Raw genomic sequence first — 21,013 nt, 5'->3', positions numbered from 1 at the left:
CGGGCAGTGAGCTGCCACCTCGCCAGGCCCTCCAGCGCAGGGCACCCCATGCAGGGCTGTTTCCCCAAATTGCTACCAGGACTCCAGCAGCCGCCTCCGGAGGCATCTGGGGTGACCCGCAGGGGGGGCCCTGGGGAGGGGGCTGTTCTACGGAGCCCTCCTCGGACACCCATCCCTGGGGTGCCTGACCCCGCACCCCGGGGCTGGCACCGCAGCCTCTCCCGCAGGACCCGTCCGGCACTCGCAGCGCAGCCCGGCCGGGAGCCGCCAAGCGCGCTCCCCTGCCCGGGGCGGCTCGGGGACACTCGCCCCAAGGCGCTGTGTCCCTGAGAACTTCAGGATGAGGGAGAGCTGCCCCCCTGCCCTCCGCGGTCGCAGAAACTGGCCCCACAGCCGGCACACAGGATAAGCGGGAGGGGGCCCTGCCTGGAGGGAGGGCGGAGCGGTAACGCAACCCTGGCCGGGGGGTCCCGCACCCTGCCCGGGGAACGCACACCTCTGCGCAGGGGGTCCCGCATCCTGCCTCGGGTACCTGCATCCATGCACGGCGGGTCCCGCATCCTGCCCGGGGCCCGGCGCTGCCTCCGCGGGCATCCCTCCCCCTGGTGCGGCACAGCGGGGAACTTCCCCGCGGAACGATGCGGGACCCTGCGGAGCCGCGACCGCGCTCGTACCTGTGTATCCGCGGGGACCACCGTTGTCCCGCCCGGGCGCGGGGGTCCGGGGCACGTCCAGCCCCGGCGCCGTGGCTGCCGGCATTGCTCCGCCGAGCCCCGCCGCGCCGCCCGGCAGGTGCAGCCCGCGCCCGCCTCCGCCCGCCCTCCGCCGCCGCCGGGGCCGGGCCGGGGGTGATGGGGGCCGGGCCGGGGGTGGGGGCGGCCGCCGTCCCGCGGGAGCCGCCGCCGCCGCGGCCCCGCCAGCCCTTGACGGACGCCCGCCCCGCGGCCCCTCCGCCGGCACCAGCGGAGCGGGAGAGAGAGGAGGCGGCGAGGGAGGAGGAAGGCGGGAGGCGGTGGCTGCTCGGGGCTGGCGGGAGCCCAGGCGCCGAAAAGCGGTTCCCCAGGCCGTTGCGGGCTCGTGTCACCGCGCAGCGCCGTCCTGTGACACCCCCCTAGGGGCCGGGGCTGCCCGCACCGGCACCCGGGGCTCGCCCCGGCCTCTCCCGACCCGACCGGCTCCCCCGGAGCGGCCTGGCTGGGATGCGGCACCGCTGCCTGCCCGCCCCCCCGCCCTTGGCCCCCAGAGCAGCCCCGAGAGCCCCAGGTAGGGCGGGCTGCTCTCATGGGTCTGCTCTGCTCATCACAAACATGCTGCCTGCCGCTCATTGTGCCATCATGTGCCAGGAGCTGCATCTCTCACGTACACCCAGCTTACAGTCTTCGAAGTTGCGTTTGTTTTCCCTGGGATCTGAAACTAAACTGACTGGACAGTGCCAAGATCCATCACTTCCCCACCTGGGAGCTGGACAGCACACACCAACAGACACAGGCCATTCAGTAAACCCCAAGTGCTCACTACATGTGTAATATTGTGCCCATCGCACCCTGGTCATATCACCCAGAGTCGCTTCTTACCCTGAGAGTGTTGCCTCAAACGGGTGAGTTCAGGTCTCAGCAGTGTTCCCTGAGTTCATTGATTTGCTGACACTGGCAGTAGGTACAGAAAAGCACTGAGTGGTTCGCACTGTGTGTCCAGGAAAAGCGAGAGAAGGAACAGCAGGCTCTTCTCAAGGAGCTCTGCTTGGCGGTGCTGAGCATATGGGCTGGGACCCACAGTCAGCACTCTCGTTATTAACACTCACTCTGCTTGTTTTATCCTCTAATTATTATTTTCACATGGAATCAGAAGGAAAAAAAAATAATCTGCTGAAGCAGATTAAAGAGAAGAAATTCCAAGATGCACCAAACCCAGATAGACTGAGAAAAACCTCCTAAGGCTCTTCCAGCAGTATCAAATGGAGCAGGATCGTACCCATGGGTACTGGTGACGCAGCTACTCTGTGCTACTGGACACAGCACTTTCTTTTGTGAGCTTATTTGGCAAGGAGTCCACAGAAATATTGCAAATATAAAGGACTGCTATTTCCATCTACAACTAAAACACATTTTAAAAGTAATACGTGGTCACATTATAGCAAAAGAACAGCATTTTTAAAAGTGCTGCAGTTTATGAATCCGGTCTGCATTTCCAGTAATGTCAAATACTCATATATCTAATTTATGTCAACAAGGAACTACAACTCCCACAATTGAGCCCTTCATGTCTGTGAAGCCAGAGAACTACCAAAGACAGGTGATTTTTTTCCATAAGGCATTGTTAATGCAACTGCTATTATACAATTAAAGTTGAATACAACTGTGTTGCAAGTCGAATGTTTTCTTACAGGCACTAAGAGGAAGAAGCTCAGAAGCAGCATCTGAATCCCACTCGGCTCATGTCAACATTTAGTTTTACTCTGTACTGGGAATCCTATCCCCAGAGAGGCGGTTTTGCTCAGGTGCCCCGGAGCAGCACAGGCAGAGCAGCCCTGGCTCCCGCTGCCACCTCCCCGCTTGTCACCTACCCCAGGAGCTCATGTCCCCCGCTGCAGGGCAAGAGCTTGTGTGAGGGAGCTGTGGGACAAAGTGCTGGACATCAGTGGAAGTCTTGCTCATGACTTCAATGGAGAAAGTGGCCAATTCCATTGACCCAATGTCTACAATCCTTACTTAAAATCCACCTGTAATAAAAGGGAATTTTGCCCAAATAAGGTGCTGTCATCTGCCATTGCCAACAGTGGTGACGTGGTTTCGATTTTAAAGCCAACTTTGCAATGCAAACATGCTTTGAATGTAGTAAAAAAAACCATCTCATCAGCATAGTGGGAACACAAAGAAAAAAAGGTGAAAAGGAAGAGAACAGAGAGTGCTTCTTAAAAATGATGAAAGTTCCCATGCTGCTGCCCATTTTTTCCCTGCTGGATCCCTCGTTTTGCCATCAGAGGAAGCTGTGCAACCCCAGCTATATGCGTGTTGCCTTTGTGTAGGGATTGTTTAACTGTTGGATTTTGCTAAGCTGCCCTAAGGCACTGTCTTTCCTCTAATCCCAGTTATTAGGGCTGGCTCAAGACATGCCAAGGGCGCAACACTGCTGCAGCAACCGTCCCATCACCTGCTGCAGCGACCGTCCCATAGCCTTCCAGCCCCTCCACCTCAAACTCTCCTCCCCTGGGCTGCAGGAGCCGTCTGCATAAGCCCCCCAGCCCCCAGGCAACCAAACCTGGTTTTGCCTACATTATTCAGATGCCTGGAAGGGGTTGTGTGGCTTTAGTCAATAATGCTTGAAAAGAAGGATAGTAGGTCTCAGCTGTAGGTTTCTGTTTAATCGGTTAACACACACGTAGGCGTTATTGCTCAAAGTCCTCCTCTGGCTCAGCAGTCAGATTGCTGAAAGAAAAACTAGACCCTTAGAAGCGACAGTGAAACAATGTGTTGGGCTGTAAGAACTCTTCACATCCCCACGACTTTCTGAATTGATGGTGTGGTACTGCCCGAGAGAGATGGTTTCACTCTGCCCCTGGCTTTTCTCCCTCCTCCTCCCAGCTGTAGGTTTCACCCCTGCCCTTCTGCTGGCAAGATCCGACAGCCCAGCAAAACCAGAGGGGGAAAGCAGCCTCTTGCTTTGGCAGGGGGCTGTTATCCCAACCCAGGCTCTGTGAGACTGGAACTTGAAGCCCTCAAACAGTGATCGATGACTTCAACCAGCCCTGGGTGGCTCCAGGTCTGCCTGGGGGACAGGACACATCTGCTTGTCAGTGAGGACGTGGAAAGGATCAGAAAGGGAAAGCTGGCAGGACTAGAGAGAAAAGGTTGTTAGAAGCAAGTAGGTATTCTTCGGAAAATCTGAAGATGCACATACATGAGGAAAGAAGAAAATCTAGCAGATTAAATGTGAAAGGCACAAGGCCAAAGAGTGGAAGAACAATTTGCAAAAAGCGTTGAAACGAATCATAAATTTGTCTCTGGATGCCCTACAGTCTGTCTGTCAGAGAACTGGTGGAGTCCTTGATCAGGATCTGAAAGAAGCACTCGAAGAAGATAAGGTCATAGCAGAAAAGTGAAATTAAAACTTTGCTTACCCTGGAGGAAAGTAAGGAGGAAAGCCAGAGCCCCTCTTTGAGCGGATGCACAGGACAGTCCATGTGTTGGTAGCTGATGTGTGGAATGTGCAGACAAAGAACAGGAGCAGGTATTTCAGCAAGAGTGTGAAAAAAACTCAAGATGAAAGAATCAAATTTATTTTTAACAATGGTGCATAACCTCGCACTTAAAATCTTCTTGATTACTCGTGGTCTGAAACAGGAAATGTAACACCAGCTTTTTAGAAGGACTTATTTCAGATGAGACCTCAGAAACTACTGGTTGGAAAGCCTGAAATCTGGACCAGCCACAATAACAGAAAATGTTTTAGCAAATAAAATCAGAGAACACATTAATACATTTAATGTGGTGGGGAAAGTCAACATGGGTTTTAGGAATGGAAATAAGTTATATTTCAAAAATCCTCTGGAGGTTTTTAAAGGAATCAACAAGACAAAAGATAGGGAAAATCTAGTTTATATTTTCTACGTGGATTTTCATAAAAGGGCTTGCAGCAAAATCTCTTCTCAAAGGACCTCAGACAGCTATGGCATACCAGGAAAAGACTTTGCACAAATAAAGGGCTCTTTTTCCCAGTAGAGAGGAGCGATGATGGCAACTCCTGGGGGTGGGGGAAACCAGTCTGGTTTTGGAGTGAGGAATAACACACACGGGGACCTGGAGAGCTGCTTCTGCCCGCAGGTGAGCAGCGTTCCGAGCAGAGACCCGCTCACCTGCTGCACACAAAGCCATGTCTTTTCCTTTTGTCTAGCAGTCCTACACTTTCCCCCCCAATAGATGCAGCCAGACATTAGAAAAGTGGTGGATTCAACGTGGGGCCACAGCTCAGCAGCTATTTTCTTGTGCTACAGTTAAGTATAGTGCAGTGCCACAGTATAGAAAAATACAGCGACATGTTTATCCCATCAGAGTCTGAAAATATTAAGCTAATTTGAAGAGGGAACATTTTTTTGTTCCCTCTGTAGCAGAAATTAATAAATACAGTGCGACAGGCCAAGTGGCATCAATATACATGTTGTTTTGCCAGTAGCTTGGAAAAACACACATTCTGAGAACAACCATTTATGTCTTCAATACAAGATAAAATGTTGCTGTGCACACTTGCACACAAACTATCTCCTCCAGCATTGTTCAGGGCTAATCAGCAGGGTTACAGTTAAGCAGATACAGCCTTACAAAGTCATGTTTGGTTTGGGATTTGGTGCCTGTGGTAATCTGGCACACGCCACACTTTCTTCTCCAGCCTAATATCCTAGAATTATAATGGAAAGCAAATAATGATAATTCTTTTTCCCCATTTAAATTGTTTATGCTGATTATAGGAACAGGGAAACAAAATATATGGTAAAAACATGCAAATCCCTATATTACAAACATGCATGCTACATCACACGTTGGGATTTGACAGCCCGGGGCCCTGCTACAAATGTGTGAGAGCGTGCTGCAAAGCCGCCTCGGGTCTGCCGAGCTTTCCCAATCCCCATTTAAGCTCAAATACCAGCTTTTGAGCTGGTAGAGATGGTTTTAAGAGGCACAGTATAGAAATCAATACACAGTAAGCATGGGGAAATAAATAATAAAGAATGATGGGAGGAACTGGGAAAGAAGAGAGACAAAGCAAGTGACCAGTGGGTTCTGTCTGTTGGGAGCTAATGGTCCTTATCTGGGGATGAGCCAAACCACAGAGCCCAGGGTGCAGCACCTGGAGAACAGATAGGAGCCCCCTGGACACTGAGGCCTGGGGGACCCAGCAGAGAGAACCTGAAGAAGAAAAGGTTAAATTTCAGGTTCCCTCACTCCCATCCCCTGGAAGATGGACATTTCAAAGTAGAAAACTGTTTGCTTTCCCACAGGATTTGGAACTGAGTCAAATTCGCATTAGGTGTTCTTGATATGAACACCCCAAAATATGGGACATTCACATATCGGGGTATTGTTCAGACTGAGGGGGACATTCCCATATCGGGGTATTGTTCAGACTGAGACTTGATCTGACAAATGAGATTTTTCTTTTTTTATTTTTTACTCTATAGTTAAGTTCTGATGTGAAAACAGTTCCAAAAATCAGGAGCCACTTTCAAAGAAAAGATGCTGTGAGGCATTAAGTAGCAGGATTGTATGGCAGAATAAAAATGCGAGTAAGCAGGGGGATTTTCCTCTCTGCTTAAGACCTAGAGCTCTTGGAAAACAGATCCGCTGTGAAAATCAGAGCGTTGCTGTTTTTAGACAGAAGTGGCTTTCTGCAGAACCACGTCTCCCATCATTATCAACAAGTAGCAGAATTCACTGTGTGAGGGGAAGATTCATTTCTCAGAGAGGATGCTCCCTTCCCTCCTTGTGGATTACCAAAAAAGAGGCAGAATAAAATCACAATGTCCTTGTTCTTAGGATTCAGAACTGAGCTTGGGTTTTTGCATTTCCAGTCCCCATCTGCAGGGCTGTTCTTCCACAGAGCTGCAAACCCACCTCGGGGCTGAGACAGCAGGAGCAAACACAGACAGGTTGAGATGGACAAGTTACAGGACACAATACACGAGGCTGACAGGATATTGAGTCCTGATGTCACAGACGAGATTTATATAGGTGCATTATGTTATCAGCAGTAGTGAGATGGCCCATTTTAAAGCCTATGAAGAGGAGAAAGCTGACAGGTTCACAAAAAACTTGAGGTTTAAGTGATAATTTTTAAATGATGCCCAGGAAGACAGACAAAGTTCATTCTGATTACATATTAGTGAAAAAATATTGAAGCCAGCGAGAGCTTGGGTTTGGACTGCAGTTGAGTTCGAGCCTGTACATCTTACCCACGCACGGCATTTTCCGCTAAGTGGATTCTGAGCAAAAGCATGAAATGTATTTCTGAATGTACTTATTTTGCTTAAGGTGAAAATAAATGCACACTTCTGTGTCCTATTTTTGTTCTAGAGAACAAAAAGTGGCCAGGAGAGACACAACGTACTCCCAAAAGTTCAAATTTATAGCAGCAAGGAGCAGCACAGCAGTCATCACCTTTGCAAAGGCTCGTTAAAGGAGTTATTTCCCCCACAGGACTTGTCAATCTGATTTTGCAGTCAAGGAAAGAAATTATTAGGATATTTATGTTAATTTTATTTTCCCACTGCAAACTAACCCCTGGAGTTACAGCCATCCAAAACACATTGTGTGATCTGGCAGCACTCCAAACCCCGCTGACTTCCCTCCCATCATTAGTACCTTTGACTTCATTGTATTCACTCAGTCTTTGTACCTTGAGTCTTCATGAAGCCCGAGGTGCTTATTTTTAATGAGTATAGCAATGAAGAAAATATATTCCCAACAGGAGTTATGAAGAGAGACATCAGCAACTTCTGAAAGTGCAAGCTATACATTTGCTGGTGGCTGCAGTAAGTCGAGAGGATCGGCTAACTCTCTGTTTATTACTCTGTGTAAAATATAGTTATGCTTTATGCAGGCAGCTTTGTGCAGGAAGTTTTCTGTAATAACCGTTTGTTAGAGCCTACCCCATAATTGTGGGAACAGAAGAACCATAGCTTAAATATTTGGCCTGAAGTGAAAACCTGTTCTGTTACTGATATGCATTGTTGTTAGAATTATGTGTATAGTGTATATTACCACGGGCTATTAAATGAGACGGTCTCAGGTCCATCTGATTCATGCAAGAAATAACTTACATCTAATAAAGAAGACAAGAAGAGCGGCAGTTTTTCTGACCCACGTCTGCGAGTTGTGCAGTTTACGGAAAATGTTTCATTCTACAAGTGATCTCATGGCTTACTTGAGCTTATTGAGATTTGCTGGGCTTTAGCTACAGCCCCCACAACAGCTCTGTTCTCAAACAAGTGTGTGGAGGCACTTCCAGGAGCTCTAACCTGTTTGTCAGGGGAAAACTCAAGGTTTTCACCTGTTAGCAGCTCCAAGACCCCTGTGCATGGTCAGCCCATTCCTTTTGTCCTCTGATCACAGCTGACAAAACTGATCCCTGCTGCCCCTAAAGTCGAACGGGAACGTGCTAATAATACCAGAACAATATAAAGAGTGGAGCTGCAAAGTGATACCATGGACATGAATGAAATGTTAAAAGCTGAAAAAGGCAAAAAAGGTTGAAGAGAAGCTGCCAAATTAACATATACTGTGATTAAATTACAAAAGACGTACCTGTCATTAACCAATTGGCAGGAGATAAATGCTTTCTGACCACCTGCAAAATGAGGGGATGTTTTTCAAGTTTTAGATCCTTCTGCATGACAAGAGGGAGACAGAAGATTAAGTGATACGTTGTTTAGAAGCAGAGCACTTAGTTTATATTTAACTAATAATTAATAGATGTATTGTAAGTAAGAAACTAAACAATTATAACTGGCATAATCAATGATTTCTTAGTATAGATGTGTTGTATGTCAAAATTTTCAAAAATTGTAATGCATATGTAATATTTATGTGAATATAAGCAACGCAAGAGCATCCAGTCGTTGGAGCACTCATGGAGGATGATCCCCAGTGTTCTCCAGTGCTGATAAAATCAAGAATGCCCGTTAACAGTATAATTGACTCTGCTGTTAAGTTTATTTCTCTGTTTCAAGGTCTCTGGAAACACTTGCCCATGGCCTCCAGGGGATGGTTCTGAGTTTGCAGGAAGCAGCATGAGAAGACTCACCTTTATGCGGTGTGGTCGTCTTGACTGCAGTCCCATACCAGACACCCCCAGGATCTCAGATGCTTCCAACCCAAACACCGGGAGGACAGCAGCACATGAGAGAGAAAAGAGTGACCTGAATTAGATAATACATTTAAAAGTAAGTTAAGAAAATCAAATAATAAATTGAAAACTTAACTTGCTCGCTGGACTTTATTTCCTCGCAAAAAGCAGCCAGGGCATCCTGTTAGCCAGAGGAATGACTAATTCCTGCTGGGCATCCCTCAAGGCTCTGAAATGGTTAATAATGAGACTGGCTTTGGTAACTATTGAAATGAGGGAGAAAAAGATAGGAAAGGGAGAGAAAGGCCCATGTACAATTTGTGACCTTTAATGGAAATTACTTATGTCAATTTAAATTAATTACAAATTGCATTTACTCTGTGATGTATTAGAATTGCAAGAGAGCTTCCTAAGCACAGTCAGCTACCTGGTTACTAGAACACATGATTTCTTGGTCATCTCTTATGCTTCAGTATTTAGAAACTAGCATTAAGTGAAAAAGCAATGCAACTGTGTCACATCTTTGGAGATCGTTCACAGATGAGCACTAAGAGAATATGTCCTAAAAATGCCATGAACTGGACACATTTCAGGCTACCCAGTCAAAATGATAAACTTTCCATTTAGAAGCCATGTACAGTTGAAGTAGCACGTTCATCTTTCTTTCATTTTGCAGACACGTGAGTGACAACGCTGCAGTTTTATGTATTGAGACCCTGCACTCTGTAAAGGCAATGGCACAATTCCCATCGTAGCCAGAATTTCTCATCACCAAGTACTTGTTGTCTATAGACTGAGCCATTACAGTGATGCAGTTTGTGGAAACATTGTCTGTGTTCATACTTTCCTACAAATTAATCATTTGGGCTCACACAAGTGAACCATAAACCATTCCTAAATCAGGAATCTAGCAAGCAATAAGGTGGGAAAAAATGATAAATAATCAATCTCTTCAGAATTTAGAAACCTGACTTCGTATTAGCAGAGAACGAGAAATCAAATCTAAAAAATACTGTCTAAAATTTCTGACTCCAAGATCACAAAATTTTGAAAATCTGAAGCCTACTTTCTTATTTCTGCATCTGTTTACTGAGTTATGTTGGACTGCTGGCTGTGTTCTGCTAAAGAATTACCCCTATGCACACTGATCTGTGTAGGAGTTAGTTCACCACAGTCTCCCATCATAACACCATCACCAGCAGCACCACAATGGACATTACATGATCCACGCAGCTGGAAAGAAAATTCTGTTCTAGTTGCTGACCACAGAAAAAATCCCTGTGTATTTTTTAGCCAACAAAATACATGGTACCTAATGCTACCCTATGTTATCATCTTTCATGTGTTGGCCCAACAGAAATTGGAAGGGAAAGAACTACTGACTGGCACAGTGGCTTCATCTTGGGATGGATTACGATCATAGGCTGCGATCAGTATCTGCTAAATTAGCTTATCTTTAAAATGATTGCATAAAAGATAATTGATTTGTTGCTGCCATTGAACTTAGAGAGTGAAGCTGAAAACATAATTTCCTACAAATCCAAAATTACTTGACCAGAATTCTAGACCAAATGGAGTTTAATGATGTCCCATTCTTGTAAATTAGTCTTCTAATACAGGAAAAGAAAAGATGGGACTCTGCAGAGTAACAAAAGTAAAACATAACCTAAAAATAGAAAGGGTACATATGATCAAATAAAAAATTCAGGGGAGGGAACGTTTCACGAAATGAAAAGGTTCACAGTGGATTCCCAGAGCACCTCTCCTCCTTGTATTGAAAAAGGGATGGAATAAACCTTTATCTGTTTATCCCTTGGGCAAATATTTCTTTTTCACTGCTAGTGCTTTCTCTGAAAGAGCTCTTTCAGCTGTAACAGCAGTAACCTTCAGCCACCCCGGTGTGCGGCCCTTAAGAGCTGTGGTTTGTGCAGAGCCGTCGTCAGCGTCCTCAGCTCTCCGACGCGGAGGGGCAGGGCTGGCAGCACCGGGGAGCACAACACCCACCGACAGCCGAGAAAAAAGGAACCCCGACCACTGCAAATCAGAAACCAGAGAGGGATAGAAGGGACTGACAGTATTGCCAAGAAAACACAAGAATATACCCATTTTTATACTGTACAGGTGCATTTGTCACCCACGGCTGCCACCCAAGGATCTTAATGTCTCAGGGGATTATATGAACTATCAGTGGATGTAAATGAACTCTGGAAATATTGACATTTTGTTGGCTGGTGAAGCATTTAGCCTTCAAGATGATATGGCTTCACCACCACCTGCAAACACTGGAGTACTGAGCACAAGCAGGAGATGGAGTTCACAAACATTTTGGCAAAACCAGGCTGCCTGCAGGTCTGTCTCCTTGTGCCTGACAATAATGCTGCCCCAAGGAGCTGCTGCAGTAGTTTTAACCTCCGCGTTCAATATTTGGCTTAAAATTTAGTGGTGAAAAAACGTCCAAATTACAAAGTTCGGCTTCTCCTTACAGACAGAAACAGAAAATCTCTGCTTGCTGTACCAGACTGTCAGCCTGACCTGGAAATCACGTTGCTTCCATAACAGCAAAATCTGAGTCCTTCTCAGCAAAGTCTCTCTAGAGCTTCCATCTATATCTCAAATGTAAGCAGATGGTTTCTTTCTGTAATATTAGCTTTTATATCAGTTTCACTCCTATTTGCTTGAAATACTAAAATTATAAATGGATAAGAATTAATTTTGCTATAAAGACAGATGCACACATATGGATACAAATACATATTCCCATAGCAATCATTATATACAAACCTCACGTCTAGATTAAGTGTGTAAGTGCGATGGCAGTTCATTCTTGACAGGTTTTTAAATAGCATAAAAGCAAATTCCCTCTCGCTGTGGCATGAATGTTCTGTAAGACACTGTTCTATACCTGTAAGAAATACTAAACTGGAAAGAAACAGGAGAGTAGAACATAAAATGAATATTTCCCCAGAAGAGCTCCCTTGATTTTAACTACAGTAAAACAAAACAGAAATACATTAAAGTGAGTTCTGTGGGAGCTTTTTGTATCTGGCAGAGTTTCTCCGGAGCCCCGGGAATGGCAGGATAGCACATCTGGAAGACGCAGGAACAAAACAGGATATTTAGAATCATTTTTCTTGCTCATGGGAGGGAAGAGCACTGCAGGTGCTCTGCACACACCAACGCAGCTCTGCAGCTCTTGTTTACCGTATTGACTTGAAAAAAAAAAATAAAAGAAAAGGGATTTAAAGGAGACTCCATACGATATTTCTCTAGGGTGTTTTTTACAGAGAATTCGCCCAGGGCAATGTCCTGGAGCACTATATTGCACACAGAAATGGATTCAGTCCTGTAGGAAACATTCCCTTCCAAGTCCCAAAGTCTGGCAATATTCCAGCAGCATTTAGCTACTTTAAACATAAGTTTCTCTGTTGACTACAGTCATCTCCAGCTTTCATGGCCATAAAATCTCTTCTGGAACTGATATTTTAGAATCAAACTTTCACATACTTAATGTGAATGAGGTGTGTAGTACAGCACGCAACAGAGAGATCTGAGCTCTAGCTACGTACAGGACTTTCTGCTTTTTATTCCTTATTTAAATCAAGGGGAACTTGTTTCCTGGTAGGTTTGCTCTTTGAAGATGCCTCTTGTAAGTCTGTTCCCCGGAGTTCACAGGAAAAAGACTCTCATCCTTGGAGAAGACAGGAAAGGAAAGATGAAGTCCCAAGCCATAGGTGGTTTCCGCATGTACAGGTCCTAATGCTGGCAGTGTGGCTCTGAGGGACAACCCAAACCTCCCAGCAAATGGTTGCAAGGTCAGGAGTAGGTCTTCTCTCCAAATTGCTGCAGCTTTTTTACTCTCATTTTACTTCGCCAGCTTCTTTACTCCCTTTGAGAGATCCAGATAAGTTCTACCAAGGCAACTCACTACACTGGCCCTGCTCCTCCCACAGTGTGTTACCTTGATTCTGAATTTTGTACGTACTTTTTCATTTGTATTATTATTCTAAAAAACAAGACAACCTTGCTTACACAGTCAGTAATGACGTTTCCATCCTGCCGTTTCTGTCACCCATTAGCAAAACAAAGATGATGATTCTGACGTGGGATCCTCAGCTAGGCACTCTCCCACATCAAGTTTTTTAGAGCAAAGTGGCTGAAGTCCTCCTATTTTGGCAGAACATAATATTAGCATCAAAACCAGCCTATAGCAAGTAGTTCAAGTCCTAGGAAATTCGGCAAGAAGCAACGTTTTTTTCTGCCTTCCCTTCTGCTCTGGGTGATGCTCAATGGAGCCAAGCTTAAATATAAACCATTGTAAAACCAGCGACTCTCGCAGCTTGCAAGGAGCCTTGAGAGATCTCCAGTCCTTCTGCGTTCAGAGCAGAGTGAGCGCTGATCTCAGACCACGTTCCTCAGCGCTTTACCCAGACCACAGCTGGGGATCTCCAAGGTCAGTGATGTCTTTGGAGGGCTGTGGGCTTCTGTTCTTGTAATTAATCATTCTCTAAATGAAAAATATGTTTCCTTATCTCTGGTGCTTTGTTTTAATTTATGTCCACTGTCTGTTATTCTCCCGCTGTGCACCTCAGTAAAGAGCCTGACTCTTCCTCATTGGTTCCAGAAAGTGAATATCAGATCCACTCTAAGCAAGGCCAGTTTGTTTGGCTGCCCCTTCTAATTTCCTTACCATCTTGTTTGTCCTTCAATGGACTTGCTATGGCTCATCAGCATCTCCCTTATATTTCCTTCACCCAAACCTGAGTGAAGTGCTACAAGAAAACTAAGAAAAGGGCAAGAATATACAGAAGCCAGGAGAAATGTAACCAGTTAAAACCTTAAATATCACATACTACAGCTGATAAAAACCAATATCACTTAACCAATATATCCCATGGCCAGAGCGCTCACAACTGGTGTAAACAGTCTTAATCTTTTCCTGGTCTCACACAGTCATGCACCTCATCCCTGCCTAAAAGGGCAGCCTTGTTTTAACTCTGTTAATGAATCTGAAAACACACTGTGGAGGTGCTTATGTGCTCCAGCAGATCTCCGAGAAAACAACAAGGGCAATGACTGACGATGAAGGTGGGCATTGGCTGCCTCTCTGAGACAGTAAGATCCCCAAGAGCACTAAGATGCTCTCAGCTGCTTCCAGCTACGTGGGATGATGACACTAATGACAAAGCTTCTTCCTAAAAATGTTATTTGCCCTTGTTAGTTGCTTAAGACTCATCTCTATTCCCCTATTACCAGAGGCAGTTATCTTGGAACCTATCTATAATTCCAGGTCAGGAATCTCAATTGGCAGTAGATTAAACTGAAAGTGGAGAGAAGGAGTAAATGAGGGCATTTTTCTTGTATCTTACAAAATCACTACCTTTCCTTACAACTGGATATGTCGTCACTCCAGCAACAGATATATCTGAATTACAGTGGGTCCAATTATTTAAATTTCACACCACTTTTCTTCAGGAGCTCAGCATAGTCTGCCGGCAGATGCAGGTTTTCTTTACGCCTAGCAAAGCACTGGTTGTACAGAATACTGGGTCACCTTATGAATAGCAATTATAATCTGCAGTTTTCACTCTGAGTATTTTATCAGTGATAGTTTTAGATATTAGCAATCTCATCAGAAAGTAACAAAGCAGCTAAGAAAGACTCAGTCTCCTCAACCCCCTCAGCTCAAGAGAATAAATTTTAGCTGACAGGGGGTTGATCTGGTATCATATTATAGTGCAGTAATCATTTTCCCTTTGCTCTCTATGAAGTGGGAAGTGAAGTTAACCATCATTCTCTTAACAATGTGAAAGATTAAGTAGTCCATTTCCAAATTGCTGCAATAAAGCACAATTGGCAGGCGGGGTGAAGATGAGAATAAAAAAATGTAAAATGCTACAAGTAGCAGGCTGAAGGAGCAAATGGCACCTCCGAAGCAAGGCACGAGGCTTGGCTGAGTGCTTGCCTTGGAAGATCTGTAGGTCCCGGTCTGCTAAGGAAGTCAGGAGGTGTGGAGGTGACAGGTACCCTCTGCAGAGCCAAACCCAAGCTACAACTGCTGTGCATGGAAGGCCTGAGGAGGGGGAGTGTGATTTCACCCCCCCCCCCCCGCTTTCACACACCAAACAGCTCCTTCTCACTGCTTTGGTTAAACTATAAATACAAGTGTCCTGTCATCATCTTCTCTGATCCACCCCCTCTATTCTCCTTAGGGGTGGCTCTGGCTTTCCTGTATCCCGCATGGAGAGCCTAGGGAACCCCACGGGGACCTTCAGGTAGGAGATGTCTCTCGGGATCACCCTCCACATGCCAGACATGATTCGAGATCCTTGTGATGGAGGCTTGGAGACTTGGAGAATAAGCCCCTGGGCCTCAGGTGGTTGGCTTTTAACAGCAAGAGTTACAAAGTCCACTCTTGCATTAATAGATTAAATATTAGAGAATTGCCCAGGTGTGGTTTATCTTACCTTCTCTAACAGAGCACACAATGCGCAACGCTTTCAGAGATGGGTGCAGTCTGTGCCAAACACAGGTGAAAAAGCAGTACTGGAGCAAAGAGGTCATTCAGCTAAGGACCAACCTGCACACATCTCAAACAAAGCTTCATTTGAGGAGTTTGCTTTGGAAAAAAAAAAAAAAAAAAAAGTTTGTTTAGTTTTCTCAAAAACAAACAAACAAAAATTCAGTATTTATATAGCTGGAGTGTGTATGAATATATTGCTGTGGTTTACATTTTCGCTTGTCTCACACTCCAGGTTACCTGGAATAGCAGAAAATTCTTCTTGAGACATCTCTGGCTCAGGCAGAGTCACCTGTCCAACCTGAAGAACCCTCAGAGCTGTGGGAGGCAGGATCACTTCGTAAAGTATCAGTCAAACAGCTACAGATTCTCCAGCTGCTTCTCAGACTCCTAGTGCTTGAAAAACACAATAATAACAGGGGAATGGCAGTGCCAATGCCTCTCTTTGTCCCCATTTGCCTTCTCTTTTGCTATCTTGTCTCTGTAGGATACAAACCCTTCCAGGCACAGGCTCTTCATTCCCATTATCGTGTGGAGCCCTTACTTGTGCCTACGGGTTTTTTCCTAATACGTGTGTATTCTGCAACATGTCATCTTGCCGGTTTTTGGCTTTTGCATTTGTGTTTTTAACACAGGAATTCAGAAAAGGGCTTATAAAAGACCAGAACCACCTTGGAATGCTTTTAAAAACATTTTCCATTTTGCAAATCCCCATCCTCCTTGCACTTGGAGACCATAAGGGACTTCAGATAAGAAGCGGAACCTTTCAGGTTCCCTTCCCTCCCAACAGGCGCCAAACAATATAACTCCCTTTTGTTTTTTTCTGGATGGCTGCATCTGCTCAGCACAGGGTTGATTTATATTGGACATTAGAGCGCTGTGCTCAGGAGCTTGCTAATCTTCCAAAAAACACTTCATCGCATCAGCTCTATCTGGTGCTCTTGGTGTTTGTGCATATATATTTGATGTGTATATTATATATATACCTATAATACACAGACATATATATTATATATTACATATATAATATATATGCATAAACACAGACATACACATCTGTGTGTGTATAAATATTTTATATTTATATGTACATAAATATATATGCACTCTTCTTCTCTTGAGGGAAGGCCTAGGTTGAAACGATTATTTCAGCTAATGTGGGCAAATGAGTGAGCAGTGGACAACATCATTAACAGGAACCAAATAGTTCACTACAGCAGAGATCTTTCAGGACAGTGTTTGAGATGCATCTGGTGGGTCCTACAGAAGAACCCAAGGGTTGATATATGGTCTAAATATTAAAGTTTTACATTGCACCCCAAAACGTAGATATCTGGTGACATGAAGAAGCTATAAATCAAAGAAGCATGCCATGCTTTTTTTTCTTTTTTTCCTTTTTTCTTTCTTAGTTTTTAATTTTAGATGTTTCATGTAATTTTTTAAGTCAGCATGATCTGTAGTAGTCCGACCCTGGAGCGTCCATAGCATAGATGAATGATCAGAATAACATCTCAGGATATAGGAACAGACAGATTTGACTTTTTATCATTCTAAAGTTTTCCTTCTCCAGTCGAGAGAGAGAACTTTGGCTTAGGTCTATGAAGGTATTTGGATGCTTTATTCCTATTTAAGAACCTAATACTTCTTACGTAGGAGCTACATATGTAAACACCTCCACAAATCCGGGATTGGACATTTGAGCTTCACATCCCTCCATCTGTGAAACAGCAGTAACTCTACTACTGGAAAGCATGGTGAATTTTTTTTTAGGCTTAATTTTTCTGGAAAATTAGTCCTTCAGTGTTAATCCAGTGTTTCACTAGTTAAACAGAAGCAAAGACAAAAGCAAACATTTATACAAACACCCTTCTCCTGTTCACCTTCACTCATCCCACCCAGGTTTAGCCTCTCCTAGACCCAGCCTATCACAGCCAGCCCAGAAAGAGGATACTTCACAGAGAGTAGCTGAACGCTGTAGGGACACTCAGAAAACAAAGACAAATGCATTAAAGGCATGAAGTTAGCGTGCAGAAGTCACAGCACGCTGGGTTCCCACGTGCCGCCTCTCCTAGAGCGAGCCGTACTCCTGAGTGGCAACCCTGCTTTCCGAGGATTATCAGGGATTAACGACTGGCAGACTGACAGCCTTCAAAATGCAGCTGGGATCATCGGCGTCACGTCACTATTCCCAGTGCATTCCCACTGCGCCAGGCTCACAGCCATTTAGTATCTTTACTGATGGCAAAATATTAAATCATCATGGATGGAGTTTGCTAGCGGCACAAAGATAGGAGAAAAGTGGTAACTGGCGCAGAGAAATCCGGTTAATTTGCTGACAACATGCACTTTAAACCAGCAAAACGTGGAATGTTTAAAAGATGCAGAGATGAGATTCTTGGGGACATGGTTTAGTGCCAGAGTGAGGTTATGGCTGGGCTCGATGATCTTGGTGGTCTCTTCAACCAAAATGATTCTATGATTTGCTGGACAGAAGAGTAAGGGATGGTTATAAGTACCTAAGGTTTGGGACAAAACATTTCTTTGGCTTATTGGTCTAAGGAAATGCATTACTGCACAACCCAATCTGAGCTCACATGGAGGGGTGTTCGTGTCTTCAGTCATGAGAATGATCAAGTGAGAATGTGCCAAGCATGGCTATGAAGTTACATAGTCCAGGAGAATCCTCAGGCAAATGGTCACAGAGCTGTCACAGTTTTACTGATAAAATAATCACTTCTTTCTCTTTCTGAGCCTTTTATTAGGAATATCAATCCCACCTTGTGCTAACTGGGCTGGGGTGCTCGTGGCTCAACTGAGATATTTCCAGCTGCCTGCCACTATGGTCTCGCAGTGCCATGACATATGTCACTTGTTCCTTGCTAAACCATATTATTCATTGTTTGCTTTTCTACATTCCAATTTCTATGGGGTTCGAGTGCCACTTTAAAAGCATTAATGTCAGTTTTCACATGTTTGCTACTGAAATTGAAAATAGCTTTTTATGTTGTCTTGAATAAGGAATGAGTACACCATGAACTCTTAACAGTGAGGTGATGATATTCTCCTCCATAAATGCGGTTTTTGGTATTAATGCAGGCATCCTTTAAAACGATACTGTATTTCTAAAGCAAACACAGATAACCTCAAGCAACCTGTCTTCCACTGAAATTTAGTTGCAGAGTGCTTTTATAATGGTAATATATAGGAAAACTGTCATCTTGTCATGTCAAGAGCCGTGGTCCATCACTTTATAAACCATTCTGACACTGGCTGACAAGAAATGTCAATTTTTATTTACTATTATTTTTATATTTTTAAAATAGATTTGCTATCTGTTCTCTCGGACTAATAGACTTAAAATTTTGTGTCCAGCCTGAATTTCTACAAATAGTAAATTGACGGATTGTCTGCAAAGAAAAACAACACCACCACCTAAATTTATAACAATGCCATATTGCCTCCACATCCTGACATTCCCACTTTGCTCCCACTAAGCTCATTCTTGGACTGGATCAGTGAGAGACTCCAAGGGTCATCAGACCTTGTTTGTACTTCTGGAAAAAAACCTCAGAGCGTCTTACTTTGGAAGACCCACGAGAGGCACAGCTTTCACTACTTGATTCAATGTTCCGGCTCTTGCAGGCAAAGGCTCCTGGCCCTAGCACCTGCTGCTATAAGATTCTGCTTTCGTCTGCCTCAGACTTGTCCAACTATAGTGTCTGGCTGAGGTTTCTCATCCAGGTGAAAACTAGCTTTAATTCTCTCAGAAATTCTGAATTCCAATGGTAAGATACAGAAAACAGATTTCTTTACATCCTGTCTTTTATGAAAGAATAATTATTTTTTTTTACAAATTTTACTCTGTTTTAGGGAAGTTTTTGGGGGAGCCAAAGCAACTTCCCCAATATCAAGTCAGTCAGTCTGATTTCAAAGGAATGCCATTCACCTAGTGGAACCCACTTCATCTCTGACTCCGTCTGTCCCAAACCGCAGCACCAGGGTAAGGTTTGTGTAACGAGGCTGGCACACATGCAACTGCCAACCCCCCGGGTCAAACCAGTCCTGGGGATTTAGATCTGCGTAACTCGGAAGAGGATTGAACCCGTGTGATACCTGCGCCTGCTTTAGAAACTTTCACGAGATGGACATTGGATTTGCTTTATCCCTTCAAAACAGCAACAGGAAGTAATCTCTAAGAAATATCGTGAAGCATTAGCGTACTGCTCCTAAGGGATGGCTCCATTACAGACTTATAGTAAGGCATTATTATCCTAAGCCTAGTGCTTACTTTGGAAGTCAGGGAAGAAGTGCTAATATGCCACAAATTTGACATGAAATTGATCTCTCAGGCAAAGAAAAAACAACAGGGGCTATTACAATAATACTGTAGTGTCTGGTTGTCTCTCTGCTAATGGAAAATGGGGAAAATTCAACAAAAAGGGAGGAAATTAACTAAAAAGCTACTTGCAGGTGAAGCCCAATGGAAATCCCCTCTACATCTAGGGACAGGAAAAGCCAGGATGCAAATCCCTGATTATGTAAGACTTGGCAAGAGGCAGAAATTATCTCATGCTTAAAGATCAAACAAAGCTATACGGTCAGATCCTCAGGTAATTTAACAAACATAGGTGAAACTAAATCCATCTATTTGTACCAGCCAAGGAGCTGCCACCATCCATTTTTATTCATAAAGATTTTTTTTCATGGTGAATACTCAGTGTTTTTCACGGTGCTACATTTCCCCCTGTGCAGTTTCAAATGGATTATTGCAATGATTTGTTTTATTGAGCCATTTTTATTTTAACATTTTGCCCTTTTCACTTCATGCAATGGATTTGTCACAGTCTCTAAGTGGTGTATTCAAATATAATTGCGCAGATGCTCTGCAAAATCATCAATTTGTTCATTTAGCAAAGGGCAGTGCTTGAAGGATACACAAGCACAAGTCTAGTAGCAACTTCAGAAAGGTCTGTAGCTGATATTGGTTAATATTTCTTCTGCTAGCTTGTTAAGGTGACTGAACAAAGGAAATAACGCCAACAAACAAGGCGCTGACACATCACTGTTGATTGAGACTGTCAAAATGGCACAAGACACTGAAGAGGGAAAACATTCTTTGCCCCAGACACAGGCAGTCTGGGACAGAAATGCAAAAATAGAAAGTCAGCCAGGCCCTGCAGCAGGCAGCTGGCAGGGAAATATCGAAGGCTTGCAAGTACTTCCCACCTCACACACTGCAGAACAGCAGAAAGAGCTATTTTTTTTACTCTCTTTCCTCATATCAACAGACTGTTGTACCCCTCCAGCTCTCAGCCAGCAGGCTGCTTGCAGGGTCACGGAGGTATGAACGTTCCATCCCCTGTCAAACACCGATGCCCGCTTTAAATGGAGTAACTGAGGTCAGGCTGGAAATGTTAACAAATGTTGGGCAGGTTCTGCTTACAAACAGGACACAAGACATCACCTGGACAGAAGAGAACGAACCAGAAATGGGCTCTATGCCACGGTGCAAACCGGTGATAAGCCACCTGCAAAAACATACAGCGGCCCCAGGGCCTGCCCTTCACCCTGGTCCTGCCCTGCTCCTAGTCCCTGCCACTGACCTTGACCCTGCTCCTGTCTCAGCCTTGACCATGCCCCAGCTCCGACCTTGACCCTGCC

At 44.7% G+C, this 21,013-nt stretch overlaps 2 protein-coding genes across 3 annotated transcripts in view; one reads left to right on the top strand and one right to left on the bottom strand.

The window, feature by feature from the left end:
* Nucleotides 1–832, bottom strand: part of SUSD3 (sushi domain containing 3) — a 30,492-nt gene extending 29,660 nt beyond the window's left edge. Inside the window, exon 1 of one of the 2 annotated variants that reach the window (XM_065845734.2) lies at nt 675–832. In XM_065845734.2, coding sequence (XP_065701806.1) covers nt 675–759 — 85 coding nt within the window. In that variant the 5' untranslated portion in view covers nt 760–832. Of the gene's footprint in view, nt 1–532; nt 576–674 lie in introns of those variants that run through there. The other variant, XM_071813004.1, reaches the window with a different exon arrangement.
* The window catches only part of NINJ1 (ninjurin 1), a 294,431-nt gene that overhangs the window by 83,393 nt on the left and 190,025 nt on the right, over nt 1–21,013 (top strand). The window lies entirely within an intron of this gene.

Source organism: Patagioenas fasciata, chromosome 10, assembly GCF_037038585.1.
Source record: "Patagioenas fasciata isolate bPatFas1 chromosome 10, bPatFas1.hap1, whole genome shotgun sequence".
Classification (NCBI taxonomy): domain Eukaryota; kingdom Metazoa; phylum Chordata; class Aves; order Columbiformes; family Columbidae; genus Patagioenas; species Patagioenas fasciata.
Note: the sequence above shows the minus strand (reverse complement) of the source record. Positions and strands in the feature narration are given on the sequence as shown.